The 25003-nt window shown below is 44.8% G+C and overlaps 1 protein-coding gene and 1 long non-coding RNA gene across 4 annotated transcripts; one reads left to right on the top strand and one right to left on the bottom strand.

The window, feature by feature from the left end:
• The first annotated feature begins 206 nt into the window (after positions 1–206).
• Positions 207–6649, top strand: LOC309344719 (phosphatidylinositol N-acetylglucosaminyltransferase subunit C-like). Of its 3 annotated transcripts, XM_081867364.1 has the most exons (3): positions 213–355; positions 3263–3346; positions 4870–6649. In XM_081867364.1, the coding sequence occupies exon 3, from the start codon at positions 4973–4975 to the stop codon at positions 5864–5866; it is 894 nt and encodes a 297-aa protein (XP_081723490.1). In that variant the 5' UTR covers positions 213–355; positions 3263–3346; positions 4870–4972; the 3' UTR covers positions 5867–6649. The 3 variants fall into 3 exon arrangements, with proteins under 3 accessions (XP_081723492.1, XP_081723490.1, XP_081723491.1); XM_081867366.1 differs by lacking the exon at positions 3263–3346 and having other exon boundaries at positions 207–355; XM_081867365.1 differs by lacking the exons at positions 213–355; positions 3263–3346 and adding an exon at positions 4255–4435.
• On the bottom strand, positions 2258–4115 carry LOC309344770. Its single transcript, XR_014157877.1, has 2 exons — positions 3935–4115; positions 2258–2630 (listed from the first exon to the last, which is right to left on the bottom strand). It is a non-coding gene; the product is annotated as an uncharacterized lncRNA (long non-coding RNA).
• Positions 6650–25003: the final 18354 nt, after the last annotated feature.

Genomic DNA, 25003 nt, shown 5'->3' with positions numbered 1-25003 from the left:
AGGGAGAAAAGGGCGCTGTCGATTGGCTGGCGGCGGCCTCTCTGGGCCCTTGTCTTTGGAGACGGAGGGGAAGCGGCCTGGTGCGCAGGCGCGGCTCTGCCTCCCCCCGCCCCGCTCCCCTGGCGGTGACGCGTCCCATTCCAGCTCAGCGCGTCGCGGATCCCTCGCGGGCGGCGGACGCGGCTGCCGGACCCCTCGCCCGCCCCTCTCCGCCCGCCCCTCTCCGCCCGGGCCCTGGGGAGGATGCGCCGCCGGCCGCGGGCCCCCCTTGGCAGACGGCGGAGACCATGAAGGAGCCTCCCCGCCGGCTGCTGCTCCTGGCTTCCTCCTGCTTCCTGCTGGGCTGCCTGGCCGGGTGAGTCGGGGGACGGGGGACCCGGGGGGGGGTCCCGGCCAGGGCTCCCAGGCGAGGGCGAGGCGGGCCTCCTCCTGCTCCGCCTCCGCCGCTGGCGGGCTTCCCGTCGTGGTTCGCTCCTGGAGTCGGGGAAAGAGTTCCTGGCGGGGGGAGCAGAAGAGCCCCGAGCTCAGGCAGGGCCTGGGCTTCTTAGGGCTCCGCAGCAGGGATGCTGTGCCCCTGCACTCCCTGGAGCTGCTGCTCCCCAGTTCTTCCGCCTGGGAGGCTTCCCTGCGGTACATCTGGGGGGCTTTTTTTCTTTGGGGCTGTTAACCTGTGCTTGGCATAATAACCCTGTAAATGCAGTGAACAACTAGCATGTAGGATTGTGCTCTCTGTCGAGGGACTCCGTTCCTGCAATAGATTTAAACTAGTTAAACTACCATTCTAAACAAGAAAAGTCAGAGGGGGAAATGGGCCTTGTGTCTGATAAATTTACAAAACCAGTTGAAAAATAACGTGCTATTCTTTGTTATCAATGTGTTTTCTCCCACGGGCATGTAAGAGTGCTTTGAAAGCAGAGCAAAGATGTAGCTAAAGCACAACACTGGCAATTTCTGATGGAAATAAGTGGAGCTTCAACATGAAGTCACAGATCTCCATCTTCAGGAGGAGAGTAGCAAGCCAGATATGCTACAAAAGCTGTTCTGTGACACTTAGGTACATACAACCATATGCACTAACAGTATGTTTGTAGGCTGGTGTATATTTATTTTATTGGCAAGGCTGGATACAAGTATGTATTCTTATGATGCATTATGACTTGCGCCAATCTGAATCCCCCTTTGCTTCCAGATAAGCAGCTTATTCAGCAGATATTTGGGGGCTTAATCCTTTCATTATTTATGAATAACTGATTAATTAATTACATTTGTATACCACCCTTCATCCATGGATCTCAGGGCAGTTCACAACATAAAAATACAAGATAAAAACACAAAATACATAATAAAAAGAACAACAAAAAGCCCATAAACCAACAATCCCCTCCTCCCACAAACATTTAAAAGGGCCTTGTTGAAGAGGAATGTTTTCGCCTGGAGGGTGAGACTTAATACCCATGGATTCAAGTTACAATAAAGGAGTTTGTGACTAAATATTAGGAAGAACTTTCTGACAGTAAGAGCTTCTTCGACAGTGGAACAGTCTCCCTTGGGAAGTGACAACTTTCATTGGAGGTTTTTAAGCAGAGGTTGGGTAGCCATATAGAATCATAGACTTGGAAGAGACCACAAGGGCCATCGAGTCCAACCCCCTGCCAAGCAGGAAACACCATCAGAGCACTCCTGACATATAGTTGTCAAGCCTCTGCTTAAAGACCTCCAAAGAAGGAGACTCCACCACACTCCTTGGCAGCACTGTAGATGTGGGAAACAGGAGAACAAATTTGATCATGATGTCACATAACAAGTGAACAAAATGCAGTTATTGCATAAACACTTAGTACATAAACACCCTCACTGTTTTGATGTTTTTGTTATTTGTACTTTCAAAACCTGATCCCATGGTTCTATGAAAATTAACCAAAAATGGCTTCCAGAATAAATAATTTAATTTTTGGAACTAAAAGCTTTAATTTTGAAATTTTGCATTTCAAATTGTGTGAATTCATTACCCATTCCCTTCTATCGTCTTCTGTTGACTTGCCCCTGTTTTCTTTTGTTTTCCACAATCTAGCTCTGTGTATGAAGAAATTCACTTCATCTCCTATCACAAATTCTCACAATGGAAATTTGCCAGTTGGCAGACTTTGGGAATTAAGCTGCATGGATCTTGAGTGTATGTATATGTCTTCTCACTCAGGAAGAGAGCATTCAGTGCTGCTAACACAGTGACTGACTTCACCCCTAGAGGCGCACTCCATTGTCTCTCAAGACAGACGGATGCCAACCAACAAGCTGAAGGGGCTCCAGCAAGAAGTTCAGTCTCTCTCCACTTCCCTCACTTAGGCCACTGCATGGCAAGACTTTGGAGCCTGCACTTTGGGCACATGGGCCTTCTCAGCTTTGAGGCAAGGGAGCTTGTTTTGTTACCTACAAGCCAGCCTGTTTTGATTCCGATTTGCTATATGAAACATTTTTATGGCCCTGGGAGAGAAATCTGGAAAGGCATCAGAAGCTATTGCAAGATGGGAGGCGGAGCAACCTAAAATCCCAAATGTCCCATAGGGCCTCCAGCTAGGAATCTCTAGTTTTGAAATCAGAGACCACTATTGCCACGCTGTCCCCAGCTACACCTGCAAAATGCAACAAACATCATGTGAGGTGCAGGTAGTGGACCTTATCCATCAAGAACAGGAGTTACCTAAGCGTCATTCAAGACCAGTTTGCTGAGTGGGCTTCATTTACTATCACCAAAATGACCTTTGCACGTATACTTGTGCTGCTGACGCTGCAATCTTACGTATGCTTAGTAGAACGTGAACCACACTGAACTTTGGGAGAGCTTAATTATGAGTAAATATATTTAGTACAAGCCTGATTATATCTGATGCTTCTGTCTGTTGAGAAAATCGGGTTCAGTGACATCATATGGAACCTTTTTCATCAATTTGCCCACTCCCACTGCCTGCGTGTTCTGGGAGCCCTATTCCTTCCACAACCATTTTTAGGAGGCCCACTCATCACCCTCACAAGATAATTGGAAGGAAAAGCTGACACTTCTTAGCACTTTCCCGGATGGATGTGCACACCAAGAACACTCTGTGTTCCCCTGCTCTTTTCAGTGGATCTGAATGCATTGATCAGAACCATTTCTCCTACGGGATTTCCTGTAATCTGAGGTTACTGAGGATAAGGGCTGGTTTGAATTTGATTTAACTTCCACTGAAAACATCAGCACTGACAAAAAAAAAATTATTGCCAAAAGGTGCCCTGCTGGAGGGTGACAGCTTACAGGCACACAGGCCACCTGGTGACAACGATGCCAAAGTCCGCTTGCTCTAGCTAGCAGGTAAAGCTACTGAATCAGATGATGGCAGCATATTTGACCCATGACATAATACAATTGGTAGCCAACAGAGGCGTTTTTCATAGGACAGAACCCAGAAACCTATGCACAGGTGAAAGGACTTTTTTTCTCTGAGCATGCAATAATGCAAATGTGTCAAATTGAGTCAAAATGTCCATTTCGTACATGCACAAGGCTTAACCCCCCCCCCAATATTTTACCCCAAAATGCCAACCACTTGAAACTTGAGTTTGCATGTCTGAATTTATGGCAGGAATTCCTCCTAGGGTTAGGCAGGTACTATCTGTCTTTACACCTGAGCCAAGTGGGATGAATGGGCACTATCCCTGGGTCAATAAACCTATTTACAACAAATATAAACCCCGGGACACGCGGTCTGATCCTATATTTACTTCTATCACTGCATTCCAGGGGGCTCACTCCCTAGTGTGTGTTCAGTGAGTTTCCTTATGTCCCTCAGAATCTTTGGGGGGGGGGCAATTATTATTTTAAAGTTCCACAATATTTTAGCCATTCTTAGTTAAGAAACAGGTTTCCTGGATGTGAACCTAAACCAGCCAGTAAACGTACCAACTTCTCACCGGGGCCGACCAGATGCGTCGGTAGGAACCCCTTCCTTGAGCCCGGCCCAGCCCGGCTGTCCTGTGGGAGGGAGTTCCCCAGCTCCCCTGGAGCAGCGCCTGCCAGGGAGAAGCCTCGCCTCTCCTTCCCGGGGGTGCCTGCGCGTCCAGATGTGCTGCTCAGCCTGGGAGGGGAGGAAGGGAGCCGCCACTGCCCTCCTTCTCGGCCTCCCCCGCCAGGCACCCGGGCGTCCCTCCTCCCCGCCCCGGGCGCGCGCCTGCCAGCCCGCGCTCTCGCCGGCTTGGGCTGCCAGCTGCGTTGCGCGCCGATCCAGGAGCCGCCGCCTGGCCGGCTGGGGCCCCGAGGGAACGGCGGCCTGTGGGAATCCCGGGGATCCTTGGCTTGGGAAACGGAGGGATCTCCAGCCCCGCAAGTCGGTTCCAGGCAGCTGGCGGAGGGACGCTGGCACTGGATCAAGAGGCGGAAGTGAACGGAAATGGCACCATAAAGGTATTTTCATGCTGGGAGCTAAACACACACACATGTAAGGCACCTCCTCCCCCTTTCGGTTTCCCCTGAACAACTTTCACGTGTGTGCCCAGCTTGCACAAGAGGAGGCCAGAGATTTTGGGGTGCTATATATGAAAGAACACATGGAGCCTAAATACCAAATCCTTGGCGTGTTTGCTCCCAAGTAAAGCCAACAGATTTTGACGACTTCTGGTTACTGATGATCATGAAGGGCAGGAGGAAGGAGAAGCCAAGCAATGTGACTGCCTAGGAGGAGCCAAGATAGTGGGCCCTGTTTCCGAAACAGTCGGATGGTGGGGTCCCCAAGTGTTGTAGCACAGCTTCTCTTGGTGGTTTCTCTCTGTGGCCATGGGAACTGACTGCTGTGCTTTTGACCTGCAGATCTTGGCTTGATGGACTTGTTTTCTTTCTAGGTGCCAGCAGTGACCTAGAAAACCAGGGACAAGTCTGGGCATGAGTTTCATCATCCATTGATGTTGTAAGGAAGAGCCGTGAGACAGGGACTTGGCCGGAATCATGCTGCCTGCTCAGCTGGGACCAAGCACACGGCAGCGCTGGCAGAAAGTGTTGTATAAAAGGCAGCCCTTTCCTGATAACTATGTGGACCAGAGTTTCCTAGAGAAGCTACGCAAGAACATCCATGCCCGCAAGTACCAGTACCGGGCGGTGGTGTTTGAGTCCGGAGTGGTCATACAGCAGCTGTGCAGCGTCTGCGTCTTTGTCGTCATCTGGCGGTACATGGATGTGGGGCTGCTGGCTCCCCAGTGGTTATTTGGCGCTGGCTTGGTGACTTCCTTGATAGGTTACGTCCTTTTTGACGTATTGGACTCGGGAATGGGGAGAAACCAGAGCGGCCAGACGCGTTGGGCAGATCTGAAAAACACGGTGGTGTTTGTGGCCTTCACCTACGGCTTCTCCCCAGTGTTGAAAACACTGACTGAGTCCATCAGCACAGACACAATTTATGCCATGTCTTCTCTCATGCTCCTAGGACATCTGATCTTCTATGACTACGGCGCCAATGCTGCCATTGTGTCCAGCACTCTGTCCCTTAACATGGCCATCTTTGCCTCGGTCTGCTTGGCCTCGCGGTTGCCTCGCTCCTTGCACGCCTTCGTCATGGTGACATTCGCTATCCAGATCTTTGCCCTGTGGCCCATGCTGCAAAAGAAGCTCAAAGCCCAGACTCCCCGCTGCTATGTTGTCGCCACTTTGCTCTTTGCTCTGTCTGCCTTGGTGGGCCTGCTGACCATCTCCAGCGTTGGCATGGTTCTCTTTGCCCTTCTTCTCGTCTCCATCTCCTGCCTGTGTCCTTACTGCCTCATCAAGCTGCAGCTCTTCAAAGACAACATCCACGGGCCTTGGGATGAAGCTGAAATCAAGGAAGACCTCTCCAAGTTCCTCATGTAAAGCAGGCGAGGCCCTAAGAAAGGCAGCTGCTGATGCCAAAACAAAAATAAAACTGCATCTCCGCTGAGATACTGGGGCCTTGTGAATAGGTGTGGGTCAATCTGAACTTCATTCTATCATTTATTACTGCAGATCATGGCAGAAGTATCAAAGGTTGACATAGCCTAAAAGGACAAGAGTGACCCTGCTACCAGTCTGATCCCAGCCTTGTGTCCTGAAAGGCATTCAGGTCTATTCTGACTTCCTCACACCCTGCATAAAGGCCAGCACATGCTGATGTCGTTACCAGGTACAGTCTGTTCATCCCCTGAATGGAGACCATCAAAATAATGTCAGGGTAATTTGAAGGCAGAGACAAAAGGGAACCAGCTCAGTCACAGCCAGCTAGAAGGAGAGTCTTCCAAGCTCTTAATTTGCAAGATGGTGAGGTGATAAATGGGCATGAACTCTGGGGGAAATACCTTGGGAACTCTGGGAGTTGCTCACCTCAAAGCCTCCTCCCTTCTCCATGAAGGAAAAGGGTAGAAAGGAACCCTAAAATGTGTAGCCAGTGGCTCTCCTAGCTCCCACAAGGACCTTCATTCAGCACCCATGGAACCAACATGCACGTGCTTAAGGACAGATATACTCTTCCTCCCCAACTCTCCATTTCATCTCTCTTTAGATCAAGGTGTGTGTATTGCAGGATTTGCTGCCTGCTTACATTGCAATTTTGCTGTCGGAAGCAGCATTTATATATAATGCATGTCTCTTCCATGTCATATAATAAACCAACTTTCTCTATTCCTTTGGTGTGAAAACTTAACATTTCTAAGAGAGCAAAGAAGTTTTGTCTCCTATCAAGCATAATTTTTTTGCCCAGATGTGGGAGGAAAATACCCAAAGTATCCACTTCCTTTTGAAAAGAGATGTCTTTCTACTGAGTTTGTTTACCTGTGAGTAAATAAAATAGCAAGAAGTGTGCATGCATGCCACGAGACCAGTGCGATGTAGCCGCAAGCCCTTTCTTCTGAGTTGTGGTCTCCCTGGTCAGAGCTTAGACACAGCAGCACAAAACCTACAGGAACTGCAAAGGCCTTCTGCTCTGTTGACTTCCCAGCCAATCTGAACCATCCAAGGCACACCTGATTTACTCTAGAGACCCTGATGGAAGAAGCTCAGCATCTGAGGTCTGCCCCCACAGGAGTCCCATTAGCAGCATCCCTCAAGGATTAGAACCCCCCCCCCAATCCTGTACACAGGACCCCCCCCCTTTGCACTCATCTCATATTAAGGGAAATATAATCACCTAGAGTGGGAAAGTTAGATCCCATGGTATGCACTTTTAGATTCCTATGTAAACCCCTCCTCAAGGCGTCCAAACTAAGGGATATGAATATATTTGGGTTCAAATTCTGTGGGGAGGACAGGGAAGATCATACATGTCAGAGAACAGCCTGTGGCGTCATCGCCATGTTCCTTATTTCTCCTGCCACCCAATGTTCTATTTTAGATAATGTTTTTTTCAAAAAGAAAGAAAGAAACATAACCACAATTGGAGGCAAAGTCACATTCCAATGTTATTTCTTGATTTAAATTCTCTTTAAAAAATGTATATAATGCCCATTGGGATCTGATAGTTTATCCATGGTTTTCACAGGAATTTTATGTCTAACCTTATGTGATAGGCTTGGGGACAGCTAGGGTCTGCTAGGCTCGTCTGTTCAAAAAAGAATTTATAAAGAATATTCCTATTTTCTTAGCTGTGTTTCTTGTATAATTTCATTATTGGATATGTTGCTCCAAGTGTCCAAGTGGAAGAATTTAATATAAATCTTGAACAACATTACCAGTTCCTGAATGGGTGAGCTGAAGGGTTTTAATCACTTCTTAATTGCTTTTTTCCTTAAAAAAGATTGCAAAGATTATGTTTTTTTAAAAAAGCCCAATAATCTTCCTGCAGAACAATTCACATTGGGGCTGTTCTGCAATCCACCATCCAAGAATTCGGATGGACCATGAACTAGATGAGGTTATTTTTAGGATTACTGTTAAGAACAGGTAGCTGTACAGTGGATATATGAGCAACTCTGGAGGGTGGAAGTGTGTGTGTGTGTGTGTGTGTGTGTGTGTGAGAGAGAGAGAGAGAGAGAGAGAGAGAGAGAGAGAGAGAGAAGGTCCCACTTTTGTAGTAACCGTTCCTTCAACTTCCAATGCATTGAAGTAACAGCAGCAGGGGGAGCTCCAATATCCTTCAAAGTGACTGAAATGGAAATGGAAATAAAGCTGGAGTGGAATGTGCCTGTTTTGGCAAGAGACAGCCCCCTCCCCAATTCACGATCCTCAGGAGCCTCCGGCCATTTAGGCCATTTATCGGGGAGAAGAGAGAGCAGCTCTCTGCACAGGACTTCACCTCTCTTGAGACCTAGAAACCCTCTGAAAAATTACTTGGAGGGCACGGAAAACTTTTCCAGGCACATCTAGCAACCAGAAGGAAACTTGGAGGTTTTCCTGAGACTAGTTCTCTGATGTGTCTGCTGGACTTTTACTTCAGAAGCAAAGACCAGAATATTTGTAACGTTTCCACACGAGTTGGCCGTTTGTGTGAAACTGCCACCCTTTGTTCATTCATTAATAGCAGAGAATCCGAGTGACTTTGCTGCCGGTCCTCTGCATTGCAGAGTTTAATGTGTTGTCTTCTTTACACATGGCATAGTGTATTTAAAATACAGAAATTCAGTTGTATGCCAGCATATCCAATGTGGACGGGCAAAGGGCTTTTGAGGCTGGGGGGACGGGACACCATGTCTTTTAACTGGCAGCTTTCTCCCTGTAGCTGTCACCCTTGCTTCTCATCCCTGTTGAGCATGGCAGCGACATTACTAATAATAGTCTCTCAGTTATTTCCCAATTGATCAGTTCCTTTTCCTTGCTGGGCAGCTTCAGTAGTTTATTTCCTTGTTATTATTTGTCCTTTATATTTATTAATTAAAAATAACGTCACATTTTCTTTCCAATTTTTTCCAAAACGAGGCCCATAGTGGTGACATAAAATGTATTAAACAGCCATAAAATTTGTAATAATTTGTGCAATTTGTAATTACCTTGCTGGGACGTGGGTGGCGCTGTGGGTTAAACCACAGAGCCTAGGGCTTGCCGATCAGAAGGTCAGAATCAGATCAGATCAGAAGATCAGAAAGTTCGAATCCTTGCCACAGGGTGAGCTCCCGTTGCTCGGTCCCTGCTCCTGCCAACCTAGCAGTTTGAAAGCACGTCAAAGTGCAAGTAGATAAATAGGTACCACTCCGGCGGGAAGGTAAAAGGCGTTTCCGTGCGCTGCTCTGGTTCGCCAGAAGCGGCTTAGTCAGGCTGGCCACATGACCCGGAAGCTGTATTCCGGCTCCCGCGGCCAATAAAGCGAGATGAGCGCCGCAACCCAGGGGTCCCTTTACCTTTAATCACCTTGCTTAAAAAAAAAAAATAGCGGTAGTATGAGGGATGAAGACAACAACTGTTTGGGGGGTGGTTTTTTTTTGTAATATAGCTTTGTCAGAACTTTAGCAAGACAAAACTCCTTCAAGTAATTGTTAGTCTGGGGACAGACTTCCTCCAAAATTTCATTCCACATCAGCAAGGTAATTCCTCCCAACTAAGGCATGGGCAGGAATACTTGAAAACGCAGCAGCTGCAAAGTGCAGCACATAAACACAGGTTCTGGTCCACAAGCAGCTGTCCTTCTTGGCAGATGGCGAGGGGAGGCCCTCCCCAGGTGAGTGGCGCCCCCTGTGGGCAGAAGCAGGGTAACTTGGGAGCCTGGCTGCTGCCTGCCCATATTTTGTGCCTCTGTTCTCACTCCCTGGGCTGCGAGGGCAGCATGACAGGACCCCAAACAGGTTTTGCAAACAGATGTGGCAATGTGGAGAACTGAACATAAGGCAGGGACCCTGTGGCACCATCGGTCAGTGCGCCTTGTTGTGGACCAGAATGTTGGTTCGAGTCCAGTGAGGGATGGCTTTGGGCAGGATTCCTTCCCTGCAGCAGGGTGGTCCCTCCAACTCTATGAAGGGAGAAATGGAACTGGATGGATTTGCCATCCCTCTCTCCAAGCAGGGCTATTTGGCCAAGGGGAACGCGCATGCTTCACTCATGCTCTGGGGTCACAAGCAGCACCTGTACGCCCAGGAGGGGCCACAGCCTGTGGAAGAGCCCAGCGACCTCGGAAGCCTAGCCCAGAGCAGGGCTTTTTGTGTGGCTGCCCCTGTTCTGTGAAACAGCCATGCTGTCGAGATATGGCCATTCCGGAAACAGCTGAAGAAGCTTCCGCGGCTAGAGAAACGGGTCTTTAGTAGGATCCTATGCAATCATAGGACTTTTCTCATTCCAGCAATGAGAAATTATGTTCTCCCTGTGTGGCTTCTGAAAGTACGTGGAAAAAAACAATAAAAAATAGGTGTCAGAAGGAAAACACGCCACCAAACCCAAACAGAGCGCTGCAGAAACGTTTTAAAAACGAAGGAAAAAGCAGTTTCAGAAAGAGTGGGAGATAAGATGGTCCTGTTCCAATTCTAACCAACTAAAGGAAAGTTTATATAAAAACAACCACTTGGTTAGTGACTCATGAGGAAAGAATTTATCCTTTTTCTTAAGGGAAGCCCTTGGAAATAACATGACTAATAAGAGGATTGATCTTGTCTAACTGGCCACAAGTTAAATTTGACAGCAATTGCATCTTAAAATATATACATAATATGCCTGATAAAAGCTAGCTGTAGCCCAAAAGTTCAGGTCAATAAATAAGCCAGGAACTAACTGCTTGTTACATGCAAATATGTGTAACAGAGCCCCAGTGCCTTGGAAAAAAATAGCTTGGGGAAGGAGACATTAACTCTCTACCTGCTGTTTCTCTGCTCAAATCACACCCCAAGTCTCAACAGAGAAAAATGGGAAGGCAAAATGATATACATATGCTTCTATGATCTACATTATGTTCTTTCAAACCTTTCCTTTTTAAAAAAATACACCCTTGCATTTAATATGTAGTTAAGCAGTTCATAGAATTACAGAATTCTAGAGTTGGAAGGGACCCCAAGGGTCATCTAGTCCAACCCCTGCAATGCAAAAGCATCCATGACGGAGAGCCATTTAACCTCTGCTTAGAAACCTCCAAGGAAGGAGAGTCCACAACCTCTCCAGGGAAACTCTTCCACTGCTGAACAGCCCTTACTGTCAGAAAGTTCTTCCTGATTTTAGTTGGAATCTCCTTTCTTGTAACTTGAAGCCACGGGTTCAAGTCCTACCCTCTGGAGCCGAAAACAAGCCTTGCTCCATCTTCCAAGTTCAAAATCTAAATACAATATTGCAATAAAGAATACATATAATATCACTGCAACACAAGGCTAAACAATTAACAGTTCATGTAACATACAGCAACATTTATTTATTTATTTATTTTAATAAATTTTTATTAAAGTTTTAAAGATTAAATAACAATCAAAATAAAGAAAAAACAAAAAACAATACACCATAAAAAACAGAAAAAAGGATAAAGGACAAATCAAACCTATACATCACTTGCTTACATTCACTTATTTCCTTGACCTCCTCACACCTCCCATTTTTGTATTCTAATTCAATTTGTTATTTCAGCAAATCCTTCCAACCTTATTTTTATCTTAATAATTTGTCTTAATATACTATAATTTTACACTCTCTCTTTCACCAATTCATTTTTACTTAATCCTTTATGTCATTTCTGCTAAAACCACATAATTTTCTTTTCCCAACCTCTTTCTAACAATCCTTAATTTTGCAATATTTTTGAAGATAAACTTTAAATTTTTTCCAATCTTCTTCCACCGACTCTTCTCCTTGGTTCCGGATTCTGCCAGTCATCTCAGCCAGTTACATGAGTTCCATCACCTTCATCTGCCATTCTTCCCGGGTATGTCACATAGAGGAGGGAGAAAGGTTGTTTTCTGCTGCTCCAGAGAAGCGGACACGGAGCAATGGTTCCAAACTACAAGAAAGAAGATTCCACCTAAACATAAGGAAGAACTTCCTGACAGTAAGAGCTGTTCGACAGTGGAATTTGCTGCCAAGGAGTGTGGTGGAGTCTCCTTCTTTGGAGGTCTTTAAGCAGAGGCTTGACAACCATATGTCAGGAGTGCTCTGATGGTGTTTCCTGCTTGGCAGGGGGTTGGACTCGATGGCCCTTGTGGTCTCTTCCAACTCTATGATTCTATGGGTAGATCTTGTGTTTTCCAATACTTTGCGATGAGTATTCTTGCTGCTGTTGTGGCGTACATAAAAAAAGTTGTATCCTCCTTTCGCACCAATTGGCCGACCATGCCCAAGAGAAAGGCCTCTGGTTTCTTCTGGAAGGTATATTTAAATACCTTTTTCATTTCGTTATAGATCATCTCCCAGAAGGTCTTAATCTTTAGGCATGTCCACCAAAGGTGAAAGAATGTACCTTCAATCTCTTTACATTTCCAACATTTATTATCGGGCAAATGATAATTTTTTGCGAGTTTGACTGGTGTCAAGTACCACCTGTAAATCATTTTCATTATATTCTCTCTTAAAGCATTACATGCCGTAAACTTCATACCTGTGGTCCATAACTGTTCCCAGTCAGCCATCATAATGTTATGTCCAACATCTTGTACCCATTTGATCATAACAGATTTAACCATTTCATCCTGTGTATTCCATTTCAACAGCAAGTTATACATTCTTGACAAATTCTTAGTTTTAGGATCTAACAATTCTGTTTCCAATTTTGATTTTTCCACCTGAAAACCAATTTTCTTATCCAAATTATAAGCCTCCATTATTTGGTAATAATGAAGCCAATCTCGCACTTTATTTTTTAGTTTGTCGAAACTCTGCAGTTTTAATCTATCTCCTTCTTGCTCCAACATTTCCCAATATTTCGGCCAATTTGCCTCCATATTGAGTTTTTTCAGAGCCTTAGCTTCCATTGGTGACAACCACCTTGGAGTTTTATTTTCAAGCAAGTCCTTATATCTTATCCAAACATTAAATAGTGCTTTCCTGACAATATGGTTTTTAAACGCTTTATGTGCTTTGACCTTGTCATACCACAGATATGCATGCCACCCAAATACATTGTTGAAACCTTCCAAGTCCAAAATATCTGTGTTTTCCAGAAGCAGTCATTCTTTCAGCCAACAAAATGCGGCTGATTCATAATAAAGTTTAAGGTCTGGCAGGGCAAATCCCCCTCTTTCTTTAGCATCAGTTAAAATCTTATATTTTATTCGAGGCTTCTTGCCCTGCCAGACAAATCTAGAAATATCTCTCTGCCACTTCTTGAAACAGTCCACCTTGTCCAAAATGTGTAATGTTTGAAACAAATACAACATCCTTGGCAATACATTCATCTTTATCACAGCAATTCGGCCTAGCAATGATAATTTCAAATTTGACCATATTTCTAAATCCTTTTTCACTTCCATCCAACATTTTTCATAGTTATCTTTGAATAAATTCACATTCTTAGCAGTCATATTAACCCCCAGGTATTTCACTTTCTTAACCAATGTTAATCCTGTCTCCTTCTGAAACCTCTCTTTCTCAATCACTGTTAAGTTCTTCTCTAACACCTTAGTTTTCAGCTTATTCAACTTAAATCCCGCAACCTGACCAAATTCTTGAATTAGTTGCAATACTCTTTTAGTACTGGATTCTGGCTCCTGTAATGTCAATACTAAATCATCGGCAAAAGCTTTCAATTTATACTGTTTAGCTCCGACTTGTATACCTTTAACCAATTGGTCCTTTCTAATCATATTAAGCAAAATCTCCAGGACCGATATAAAAAGCAATGGAGAGATTGGGCAACCCTGTCGTGTTCCTTTCTCAATCTTAAACTCTTCTGTAACTACATTATTCACAATTAACCTAGCTTTTTGTTCTAAGTAAATTGCACCTATACCGTTTTCAAAACCTTGGCCTACCCCCATTCCCTGTAAGTTTTTCAAAACTGCTTTAGTGTTAATATTCACTTGTAATTTTTCTAAAATATTAATTATATTCCTTGTGTTATCTGACACGTGTCTCCCCGGGAGAAAGCCCGCTTGATCTTTATGGATTTCTTCTACCAATACCTTTTTTAATCTTTTAGCCATAATTTCAGCAAAAATTTTGTAATCCACATTGAGCAAAGATATGGGACGGTAGTTCTTAAGCTGTGTCTTCTCCGATTCTGTTTTCGGTATAAGTGTAATGTAGGCTTCTTTCCATGACTCTGGTGTCTTTTTCCCCTCCAGTATTTCATTACAGACTTCCTTCAAAGGCTGTACTAGCCATTCTTTCAAAAATCTATAATATCTTGAAGTCAGACCATCTGGCCCTGGAGTTTTGCCCAATTTCATGTTCTGAATGGCTCCTTCCACCTCTTGATCTGTTATTTTATAATTTAGCATTAACTTATTCTCTTGAGAGGTTTTTTTGTAATCCATTTATTTTCAAAAATCGGTCAATATCAATTTCTTTCTGGGTCTCCTGTGTATATAACTGTTTAAAATACTTCTGCGGACTTCCGGGTTAGCGCGAACGAGAATGGCGGATTCCCTCCGAGCTCCGGAGGGAATCGGCTCCGCTGAGGACGGGTCTTGCCGCGCCGGCGACGCGGGGACCCTCAGAAACCGCAGGCGCGGATGCCTGCGGACCTGGTGACTCGGTGGGCACCTTAAGCGCCCCCCCCGACTCAGGAAGAGCCTTTTTAAAGGCTACGGAGGGGTACGGAGGGCGGCGTGGTGCTGTGAGTAGATCGCTACCTCAGTGGAGTGAAGCCGCGAGCCATGACCGGAGAGCGCTAACTTTCTTCCTGAAATTTGGACTGTAAAACAAGCTACCCGTGAGTAGAAGGGAATTTGGACTTAAAATTTCTTGGCTTTGAATTTGGTACGACCGGGGGATGTGCTAAAGGGAAGTCCGCACCCCCCCTATCTACAAACGATCTAAAGCAAGGATCGGAGAACTAAGGTGGAAAAATTGCTGTCTGATCAGGGAAAAAAAGATCTTTCCATGAATTTGACAGGTGAAGATTTTGTGCTGGAGAGAAAGGGAGGAATTTTGGAACTTTTAATGTAACCCCCCCCCCTGAACCCGAGAGCGTCTTGCCGGAGGGAAAAAGAACAAAGAGTTTGACAGCTGTCAAAGGAGCTGTCAAACGAGCGGCCAAAGTTAAAATCTTGTTATCTAATAACTCTCTCTTTTAAAAGCGATACATTTAAAATGAGATGGTTGGAAACAAAGTAGTAAATAAATGACAAAGTAACAGACTGTTGGAAAGGACTATCGAGCAATTGGAATCCCCCTAGGGGGGACTAGAGGCACTACAATGGCTGCAGAGGGAAAATTACTGGCAGAAATAGAAAAAATGTTTTTTCTCGTGGGAATTTTACAAGAGCAGACTACGGCTATGAGCAAAGTACTCATGACCTTGAACTCCAAAACAAACAATTCTGCCGAATGTACAAACGACACGCCTGAAAAAGAATCTGCAGCCGAGCCACAAGGAGGGATGGAAAGGAAAGGAGGAAGGGAGACAGTTCAAGTGGAAAATATCAACCAACTAAATGTTAACCAAAAGCCTATACTGACAGAAAGTAAAGAAGAAGACCTTTGGATTACAACTCTGCAAAAGATGAGAAAGATGAAGAAGGAAGCCCCTGGATTACTTGGAACACTGGAATTTAAAAAAATAAAGAAATATGACCGAGACTTTCTTCTTAAGCATGGGCCTGATCTTCAGAAACAACAGCTTTTAAACTTTTTGGATGGAAGAAAACTTGATGTGACTGTGACAGAACTGTTTCGAGAACCGAAGACCAACAAAAAAGACTACCAACAAAACTGGCAGAGAGAGACTAACAGAGAATTAAGGGCCTCGGATGTGAGGAATCCGGGCTAGGAACTTTTTTGGGGGATGCTTCTCTGGGGACGGAAGCCGGGGTAGGGAGGGAAGGGAGAACAAAAACTTTTAAAATTTTATAATCTTTTATCAGGCCAACGGACTTCCGGGATAGCGCGAACGGGTAATGGCGGATTCCCTCCGAGTTCTGGAGGGAATCGGCTCCGTTAAGGACGGGTCTTGCCGTGCCGGCGACACGGGGACCCTCAGAAACCGCAGGCGCTGAAGCCTGCGGACATGGAGACTCGGTGGGCACCTTAAGCGCCCTCCCCGACCCGCGAAGAGCCTTTTTAAAGGCTACGGAGGGGACCGGAGAGTGGCGTGGAGCTGAGAGTCGATCGCTGCCTTGGCGGAGCGAAGCCGCGAGCCATGACCGGAGAGCGCTATCTTTCTTCCTGAAATTTGGACTGAAAAAACAACTTGTGAGTAGAAGGAAATTTTGGCACTAAAAGTTTTATTATTGAATTCGAGTACGAGCGGGGGATGTGTTAAAAAGGAAGTCCACACTCCCCCCCCCACCAAAAGACTCAAAGTAAGGAGAGGAGCACTAAGTCGGAAAGACTCTGGTGCTGAAAGGAAAAAGAACACTTTCATAAATTGGTTGAAAAAGTTATTTGTGCTGGAGTGAAGAGAGGGGAATCTCAGAGGTTTTGCTTTTTGGCGGACCCCCCCCCCGAACCCGGGCAGTGCCCTGCTTGGGAACCCGAGAGAAAAAAACAAGGCGTTTGACAGCTGTCAAAAGAGCTGTCAAACGGACGTCAGCTTGGAAATTGTGTTAAAATTGTGTTACAACTATATTGTTGGGACTAAAAGTGTTACATCGAATTGACTGGAAACAAACTAATTTTGAATAACAAAGTAACGAACTGTTGGAAAAGAACTATGATGGAAATCCCCCTAGAGGGAACTAAAGACATTGCAATGGCTGCGGAAGGAAAACTACTGGCAGAGATAAAAAAAATGTTTTCTCTGGTGGGAGCTCTGCAAGAGCAGAGCTTAGCCATGAGAGAACAACTGATGACCTTCAATCTTAAACTAAACAACTCTGTTGGTGGAGCTAACCGGATGGAAAAAGAATCTGCAGCTGTAGAAAAAGAGACAACTTTAGAACTGGGGGAAAAAGAAGAAAAAGAAGGAGTTCAGGAGGAAGAGAGTAATCAAATATCTGTAACTTTTGGGAGGAAAAGAAGTGAAAAAGACAACCAATGGATTACAAATCTGCAAAGAGAGAGAAAGATGGAAGTCCCTGGAACAACTGAAACATTAAGCTACGAAAGAACGAACAAGTATGATGGAGACTTCTTCTTTAAGCTGCAACATGGGAGATTTGTTGATCCTGGACAAAGACTGTTTTTGTTTGAAAAATATGAGGAACTGGTGACAGAATTCCTTCGAGAAGAGAAGATCAATAAAAAGGACTATAAACAAAACTGCTGGAGAGTGACTAACTGGGGCCTAAGGGCCTCTGATGTGAGAAATCCGGGTTAAATCTGTCTTTTTTTTTTTTTTCTTTTGGACATTAATGCGGGAAGGGGCAAAAACCGGGACAGAGGGGGAGGGGAGTGTAGGGTGGTAAAAGTCTGGGGTTTAGAATAGAAATATTATTGTTTTTTTGATTTAATATAAAGAGCAAGGAATTTATGGGAGAGAAATTAGGCCGACCTTAGAGAAACAACTTAATGTGTATAATGGATTTAAAGTAAAAATGGATAAAGGATAAACTATAAGAAAAGATATGAATAATATTTAAGAGATTTGAACAAATAACTTGCTGAGATATTTAATGAAATGGGAAGGTGGTTGGGGGGGTGGGGGAAGTCACGGAAAGAGGGTAATGATTGTAAGGGTATGAAACTACAGATATTCTGTTTTGTGTTTTGTGTTTATGATATATGTCTGTGTTTGTTTAAAAATTTTTTTTTGAAAATCCAATAAAAATATTTAAAAAAAAAAATATAATCTTTTATCAGGCCAATTGGATTTATAAGTAATACTAAAGGGAGAAATTCATGGAAGGGAAATGGGGTCGACCTTAGGAAAAAGAGAATTGGAAAGTGAAAAGTTAAATGTTTTTAAGTAAAATGTTCCTTCTTTTTTAAAACAACAACAATAATAATAATAATAATATGTGTAAGATAATGGATAGGAACTTGCTGAAATAATTATTGAAATGTAGGAAGGGATGTAGGAAGAGGGGGTGGGGGGAAGTCAGAGAAAGAGGGTAATGAAAGTAAGGGTATGAAATTACATACGTGTTTGTCTGTGTCTTTTTGTGTATGTATGTCTTTATAAAATTTGAAAACCTAATAAAAATTTATATATATAAAAAAAAATAAAATAAACAGTTCCAATTTTTGTTACCTTCCAATTGCTTTCTCTCCCTTTAGCAGACAAAGTATAAAAGCTGGTCACAATGTATCTCTCTTGCTGTCAAAAAGCCTTCTATTGACAGCTAGCACGCAGTTTAAAAAGCAACAGTCTTTTTCACTGGCAGACCGTTCCCAAGTTTGAGCAGTGGATTTTAAGCTCTTTCCCCTCTCTTGCAGGTTTGTACAGTCCAAAAACACAGCCCCCTTCCTTTCCTGCTTCCCAGGAAGGGGATTCAGAAACTTAACGAGTTAGAAAACAGTCCTTTTCAAGCGTAATCCCAACGCTTTAGCTTAAAGTCTCTTTGCTTTGATCTATCTACAAAGCGGAAGGCGGACTTCCTGTTTAGACCTCCCCGCTTCGGTATCCAATTGAGTCTTTTTTTCCCCCTTCTTTTTAAATAAATCCAATTTCCCCTACTCACGGGTAGTTGCTTTTTATGATCAAATTGTCCCAGGAAAAGGTCAGCGCTCTCCAGCAACGGCTATGCAGCTTCGCTCCGTGAAAGAAGCAATTGACTCACAGCACCGAAGCCCGTAAATGGGTTTCCTTGCGAGTTGGGGGGCGCAAAGGGTGCCCGCCGAGTCCCACGTTCACAAGCCTCACCCACCTGTGACTCCTGTAGGGTCCCCGCTTCGCCGTAGCGGTGCAGACCCGATTTCCACGGAGCCGGTCCCCTACGAATCAGAGGAAATCCGCCATTAGCTGATGGCGCCAACCCAGAAGTCCCATACGCCAACATTTAAATAAGCCCACAGCTTGTCATTTGTAGACATTGGGGTGCCAGCTACTATTTCGAATTAAGATGGCAAGCAAAAATGCCGCTTTGGGATGTGAACAGATTGTGCTTCACTCAGTGTTTTGCCCCTGCACCAGAAAACATCAGAGGGACTTCTTGGTGCTTTTAAAAAAAATGCTTGTCACCCATCCCAAAGTGTTTCATGAAACATTTTTGCATTAGTTCAACCAAGTATTAGTTTTGCAGTAGTTTGTTTGACTATCCGACATCTGTAAACTGCAATGCAGAAAACATTCTCCAAACAGATCATCCCTTAACACATCAGTTTTTTTTAAAAAATGGAAATCATTACAGAGCATTTGCTCATATTTAGTCTGAGTGATATTAGAAATAAATACAATGTTTTGGGATTGGATATTATAATGGTCTAAAAGAAAACTTTAACTACAATGCAATGAAACTTACTATGGTAGGGTTTTGTTTTTTTACTGTACATCAAAGCTAATATAAATGAAGAGTTATAAAAACCCAGCACTGAAGTTTTAAATAAGAATTGCCAACCTTGCAGGCACTAAGTTGAATTAGATCAGCCTGCTGGCTTTGAAGGTGCATTCAATTAGATGGTGGAGGGTGGGGCCAACATTTCCCTTGGCTTCTGCATCCGTTCTGTGTTCCAGCTGGACTGCAGAAGAAGGGTGTGGGCTGAAGAGGGGGAGAACTGAAACACACATTGGATGCGGAGGGAACTCATGAGCAATCTCCAAAAGAGGACTCTTACAAGTGTGGAGCTTGATAAACGGGAAGTTGGTGAGTTCTAGGAGTCAGGCCGCAAACGCTTCCTCAGGTACCCCAACAGAAGAACTTCCGCTGGGCTTTTTTCAACCTAGTGCCTAAACACTGTCATGTGCATTTGATGTTTTGTCCACTTCCACTATATTTTCTCAAAATGTGGAGGACCCCAAGACACGGCAGAAGGAGATGGATGGGAGAGCTCTCTGGCAGGAGTTGGCTTCTCAATCAGCTCCTTTGGGAGCAGAATAGTGTGATATATGTATTCGTATCATCCCACTTTTTACTTGAGGGCAAACACAATAAATCAAAGACCCACATTAAGTACACCCAAGGATGGCTCTCCAGGCAGCTCCTCCTCCATCCTCATCCCAGCTCTTTCAGCTGCTCTGCACAGTACTTGGTTTCCAGACCCCACAACATCCTGGGGGTTGGTTGGGTGAGGCAGAATGGATAGAGGGGGTGGGGGTGAGGACTCTTCCCTGCTGGCCAGGATGAATCCCTGACACCAGATCCTCTCATTCCCCCTCACCCTTCCATGAGATGAAGGTGTTTTCAAGGTGAGGCAATATTGGTCACTTCCATTCTTGGCAGAATTAGACTTTCAGTGGACATCAGGACAGCTGGCGTCCCCCATTCCTGCTAGGGCTTGTCTCTGTGGAAGTTTTGCAATCTGTTCAGGAAAGTACCATCACTGACAAGTGTGGACTACCAAGCACACAGCAAGCAATTGTCCCTCCCAAGAAGGTAGGCTGCATTTAATTACACTTACATTTGGCTGCAATATTTAATTTGCTTACTCTGCTATCCCTCATGAGCTCAGGTGGTTGAGCATTGCAACTTCTGCCTTATCAATGTTTATAAAGATGTTAGCAAAGCTCAGAGTTAACACTCAGTTGATAAGATGTGATTAAACCCCAATTTTCAGGGAAAGAATCAGCTCTCAGCACCATGGGAGTTAGCTGTTGCCCAATATCTTAAATTTCCTATCTAAGAAAATATTGGCAAGGAGGGTTAAGCCTCCTGCCTTGAATGATGGTGGGGGACTAAAGGGCCCCAATTATTAATCACTCAGTCACTTTTTTTGTAAAACAAAAGGAATGTGTTTTACTGCTGTTGAACAAGCTCCAGTATGATCAATTCCTGTTTTTTTAAAGTTATTGCAATCGTTCATTAGACAGCTGAAGACAATAACATGTAAAATAGACAGAATTTAGCAATCTAACTTCCTTTAACTGCACCCCCACATAATTTGGTGTGTAGAAATTCACTATCGTTGCTGTCATTGATTATTTCACACTGAGAAGTATATCACATAGTAGCTGCCATGTATTTCTGCTGTTGTTACATGAAATTTGTCAAGCATGCCAAAATTGGTGTGGTGCGTTTCACAGCAGTATATATGTGAATGTGTATATATTCAAAGCACCCCATTTTCCAGCTTAACCATAAAATAGCCGCAGGCCCCTGACTGGCACTTGGTATCCAATTATCACCATTCAATCCTCTTTTGCTACATTTTAATTTCAGCTCTCATGATTTCATGGGAAATTAATCTTTGTGTATGATGATTTTATTTCATCCTATTTGTTGTAAAGCAACAATTTCTAATTGCAATCCTCATTACTAGGGCTGCGCTTAATGAACCTCTTTGGTGCAACCAAGTTTTCCCCATTTGCACACTGACTTCTCTCTTTTTCTTTTCAGGCTGTTCCTAGGAATAGTGCCCTTGCCTCATAGTCCATGGCTGGTGTGGGAAGTGTCAGGCCTGGCGCCCAATCACAGCCCTCCAGGCTCCTATGGGACGAGTGCGGAGGTACACCTCCGTCTCAGCCAGCCTCTCTCCCTGGGCTGCACCCGTCTCACCTGCTCTACTGGTGCAAACACCCCTTCCCCACCTGGAACGTGCCCTTGAACGCGGACAAGGTCTCTCCCCTCCCCAGACGGAGCACAGAGGGGGGGGTGCAGAAACAAGCCTAGTACACAAAGGTAAAATTCACATTCGTGGCTCAGCCTGTTGTAGTCCCTGGCCATGCACAGCACTCAGAATTATGTCCACAAGGGAACGTGGCCTTCAATTGGGGGAAAAGGCTAGCCCCCGCCGGGCTGTATGCCAGCATGAATGAGGGCATCTCTTGTTTGGCTTTGTTTTCTCTCAATGATATCACCGCATAGCCAAATCTGATTAGCTTTATGACAACACTACAGTACCTTAAGAAGCAGCACACCCATTTTAGAAAAGAAATGTGGCGGAAGGCTAAAGAAGCATCTGCCCAGGACTCTAAAGAGGCTCTGCTATGGCGCTGCCTGAGCAGCGGAGATGGAAAAGGCGACATAAGCCTAGGTGGAAGGTGCATTGGACGATCTGCTGCACTACCGATACTTTCACCCTTTTTCAAATACATTTCCTAGGAGTCAGATATGTTCATGAAAAACATGTTCTTCCCTTCACGACTGAATAACATTTGTGCATAAAACCCCAAATCCTCATGATGCACGCATATTTTGAATGCACCCCTCTGTAAATGATCAGCGCACCTTATGGAGCTGAGATTATTGTGTGTTCCTGACTTGTGTAGACACCTTGCGTGAGGCAGCGAGTCATTCTGGTGGTCCAAGGAGGAAAAGAGCCTTCAGACAGTCCTACAATTAAAAAGAAGAATTAAAAAGAGGCTGATCACAGCAGTTTCTCCTGCACATCTGAAAAAGGGCTTATACTTCTGAGCTGCTTTTGACCACTGCCACAGTAATCCAATTCATAATACTTTTTGCAGCAATGTCTGTCACACTGGAACTGACTGCTGTCCAAGAGCTCTTAAAGGAGAACGCAGGACGATAGATGGGGCCTGAAACTGGCTTGTGGGCAGGTCAACCAGGAGCAGCTCAAGGTATTGTTACACGCTGCCCCAATGCCGAGATGAAGCAAGATTCCAGGGGCTTGTGCTCCTTTGGCGTGAGGCCCAGTGGAGATGGCAGTGCCTTTAAGAAATAGGATTTAGTCACACATATTTCCTCCTGGCTTTGATGAGGAGGCTGCCTCTTGCTGCTCATAGCTTCAGCAAGCTTGGATCGAGAACAGAATCCAGCCATGCTTCCCGGTCTCTGGGTGCAGCCTCTCCCAGCCAGCCCTGCATGTAAAAGGGGCCTCTTCCTCTGCCCCCCCCATCATGACACCCCTGTAACCCTGGCAACCTCCCCTTCCCAACTCTGCTAGGGTCTTTTGCTAACTCACACCTGGGGGAGAAACTCCGCCCCTTCTTACCTTTGGTCAGGGCAACTCTGCCCTCACCTGCCTTGCTCCTGAGGAACTTCACATTTAGCAATTTCAGAAATTACGGGGAGAACCTGGAACCCAGGAATTTCAGGGGACCCTTGCCCCCTGCAAACCCATAACAACATTTTCCTGTCTGAGGCAGGGCAGCAAACTGTGCTCCCTTCCTCAAGCCAGGATGCACAGCACGCAAGAGCGGTCAAAAGTTACTGTGACAGCTGAGGCAGAAAATCCCACAGGCACCTTTCCTCTCTGCCATTAAGAGCACAACAGCACCACTACAAGAAATTACATTTTTCTACCCTTTCATGACACATAAAAGCCGCCGCCTGAGGCAGCTCCCTCCCTCTGGCTAAATGGCAGGACCAAGGCTGAAATCATTGCTGTAGCTCCACCTGCAGGAGCTTGAGGAGGAGGGAGGAAAATACTTTTGCTTCCACACTTTCTAAACCTCCCTTTTTGGTGCTTTGAGTTTCCATCTCATTTGTTACACATGAAAATGTATTCCTGTGTACATTTACTCTGAAAAAGTCCTCCTGAATTCATGAGCTTACTCCAGGGAAGAGTGTACAGGGTTGCAGTCTACCATTTTCTGGTTAACTGTCGTTATTTTTATCCTTCTAGCATTCACATTCGTTTTTTTCAGTTAATCAACAATCTATTATTATGTAGATCAATTAATTGAAAAGCAAGGATCAAATACGTCCATGGATCACATCATTTCAAGTCTCCTTCTCAAGCACGCAATAAATCCCAGTTTGAAATGTTGAATCAGTTCAAGGCCTGGTGCTCAGGCAGCCTCTTTCTTCAAATGTCCTTGCAAGGCCTTCATTTTCCTTTTATATCTCATTCACATTCTCAATTCCCCAGCACCACCACCTATATGACTTGCAGAGTCTCTTTTTCTTTTCTTTTTCCAAATAACTACTTGCAAACTCAAATCCTTGGCATGGCTTTGGGAATCTTATTCAATCCTTGAAGCTCCGCTTCCTATGTCATTACCGTTTTCACAGCTATTTCTATTAAACCAACAGTCAAACTGTGTTATTCAGAAACGCACAAAAATACATTGCGAAGTCCCATTATTCCATAGTACTACCATGTTTGATTCCCTGTCTCAGACACATGCACATCCCAATAGTCAGTCCCCTTTGTGTGCCATGCGAAGCACTTTTGCCACGTATACACTAAGCACATGGACTGGATGTGGCGGTGAGACCCGGTGCTCTGATCCTGAAGGAGCAGAACCAGCTCTCCCTCCGAATTTCTCTGGCCGTGAGCTGTGAGCCTGTCTGGGTCCTGTGTTACTCCAGGATGCCCTGACCTTGTCGGAAGACATGGGGGGGGGGCAGGGCGGGGAAGAATCCTGCCACTTCACCTGGTCACCTTCTGTGCTTAATCTGCTGGAGTTAGTGTGTTTCAGGAGGGCTGTCTAGTGGTAGTAATAAAGGTACCATTTTAAAAATAAAATGTTCTGAAAACGGAAGAAATGGCACTGGTGAGTGCCACTGCTTGTCATCTGTGATGCCACAAGCACTATCTAGAAAGAACTTGAGGCACTCCTAATGGACAAATATTGCAGTTGGACTGCTTGGGGTGTGCAATTTGTATGCAACGTGTTACCTCAAGGAAAATTACCAGGATCCCACAGCATAACAATGTAACACACTAGCTCACAGCAACAGCCCAATGCATTTTGCTTGAAGCAAGGAATCCATATTGTTTTACCCATGGTGTTAAACATGCAATAATAATTTCAATAACTGACCATTTGCTGCCCTTCAATGAGGCGGGTCACCTTAGCCTGCTTAATGGACAGGCTCAGTTAACTGACTGCTCAGTTGTTGTGCAAAGCATCCAAATTCAGCCCCAGACTTTTGCTGTCAGAATACACTGTCCAAGACTAGCTGAGTGTAGACTAAGGCTCATGAACAACACAGACAACAAGCAAGGGCTCATGGAAAACAGATCATGGGACAGGTAGTCTATTCCAGCAGTTCCCAAACTGAGAACCAAGGAAAAGGTTGACAAGACAAAGAAAATTCCTGC

Source organism: Podarcis erhardii, assembly GCF_964252035.2.
Source record: "Podarcis erhardii genome assembly, chromosome: 6".
NCBI lineage: Eukaryota > Metazoa > Chordata > Lepidosauria > Squamata > Lacertidae > Podarcis > Podarcis erhardii.
Note: the sequence above shows the minus strand (reverse complement) of the source record. Positions and strands in the feature narration are given on the sequence as shown.

Bases quoted from the DNA above. Each gene is read 5' to 3' on its own strand.
- LOC309344719 (XM_081867366.1), top strand. From the start codon at position 4,973: ATGCTGCCTGCTCAGCTGGGACCAAGCACACGGCAGCGCTGGCAGAAA.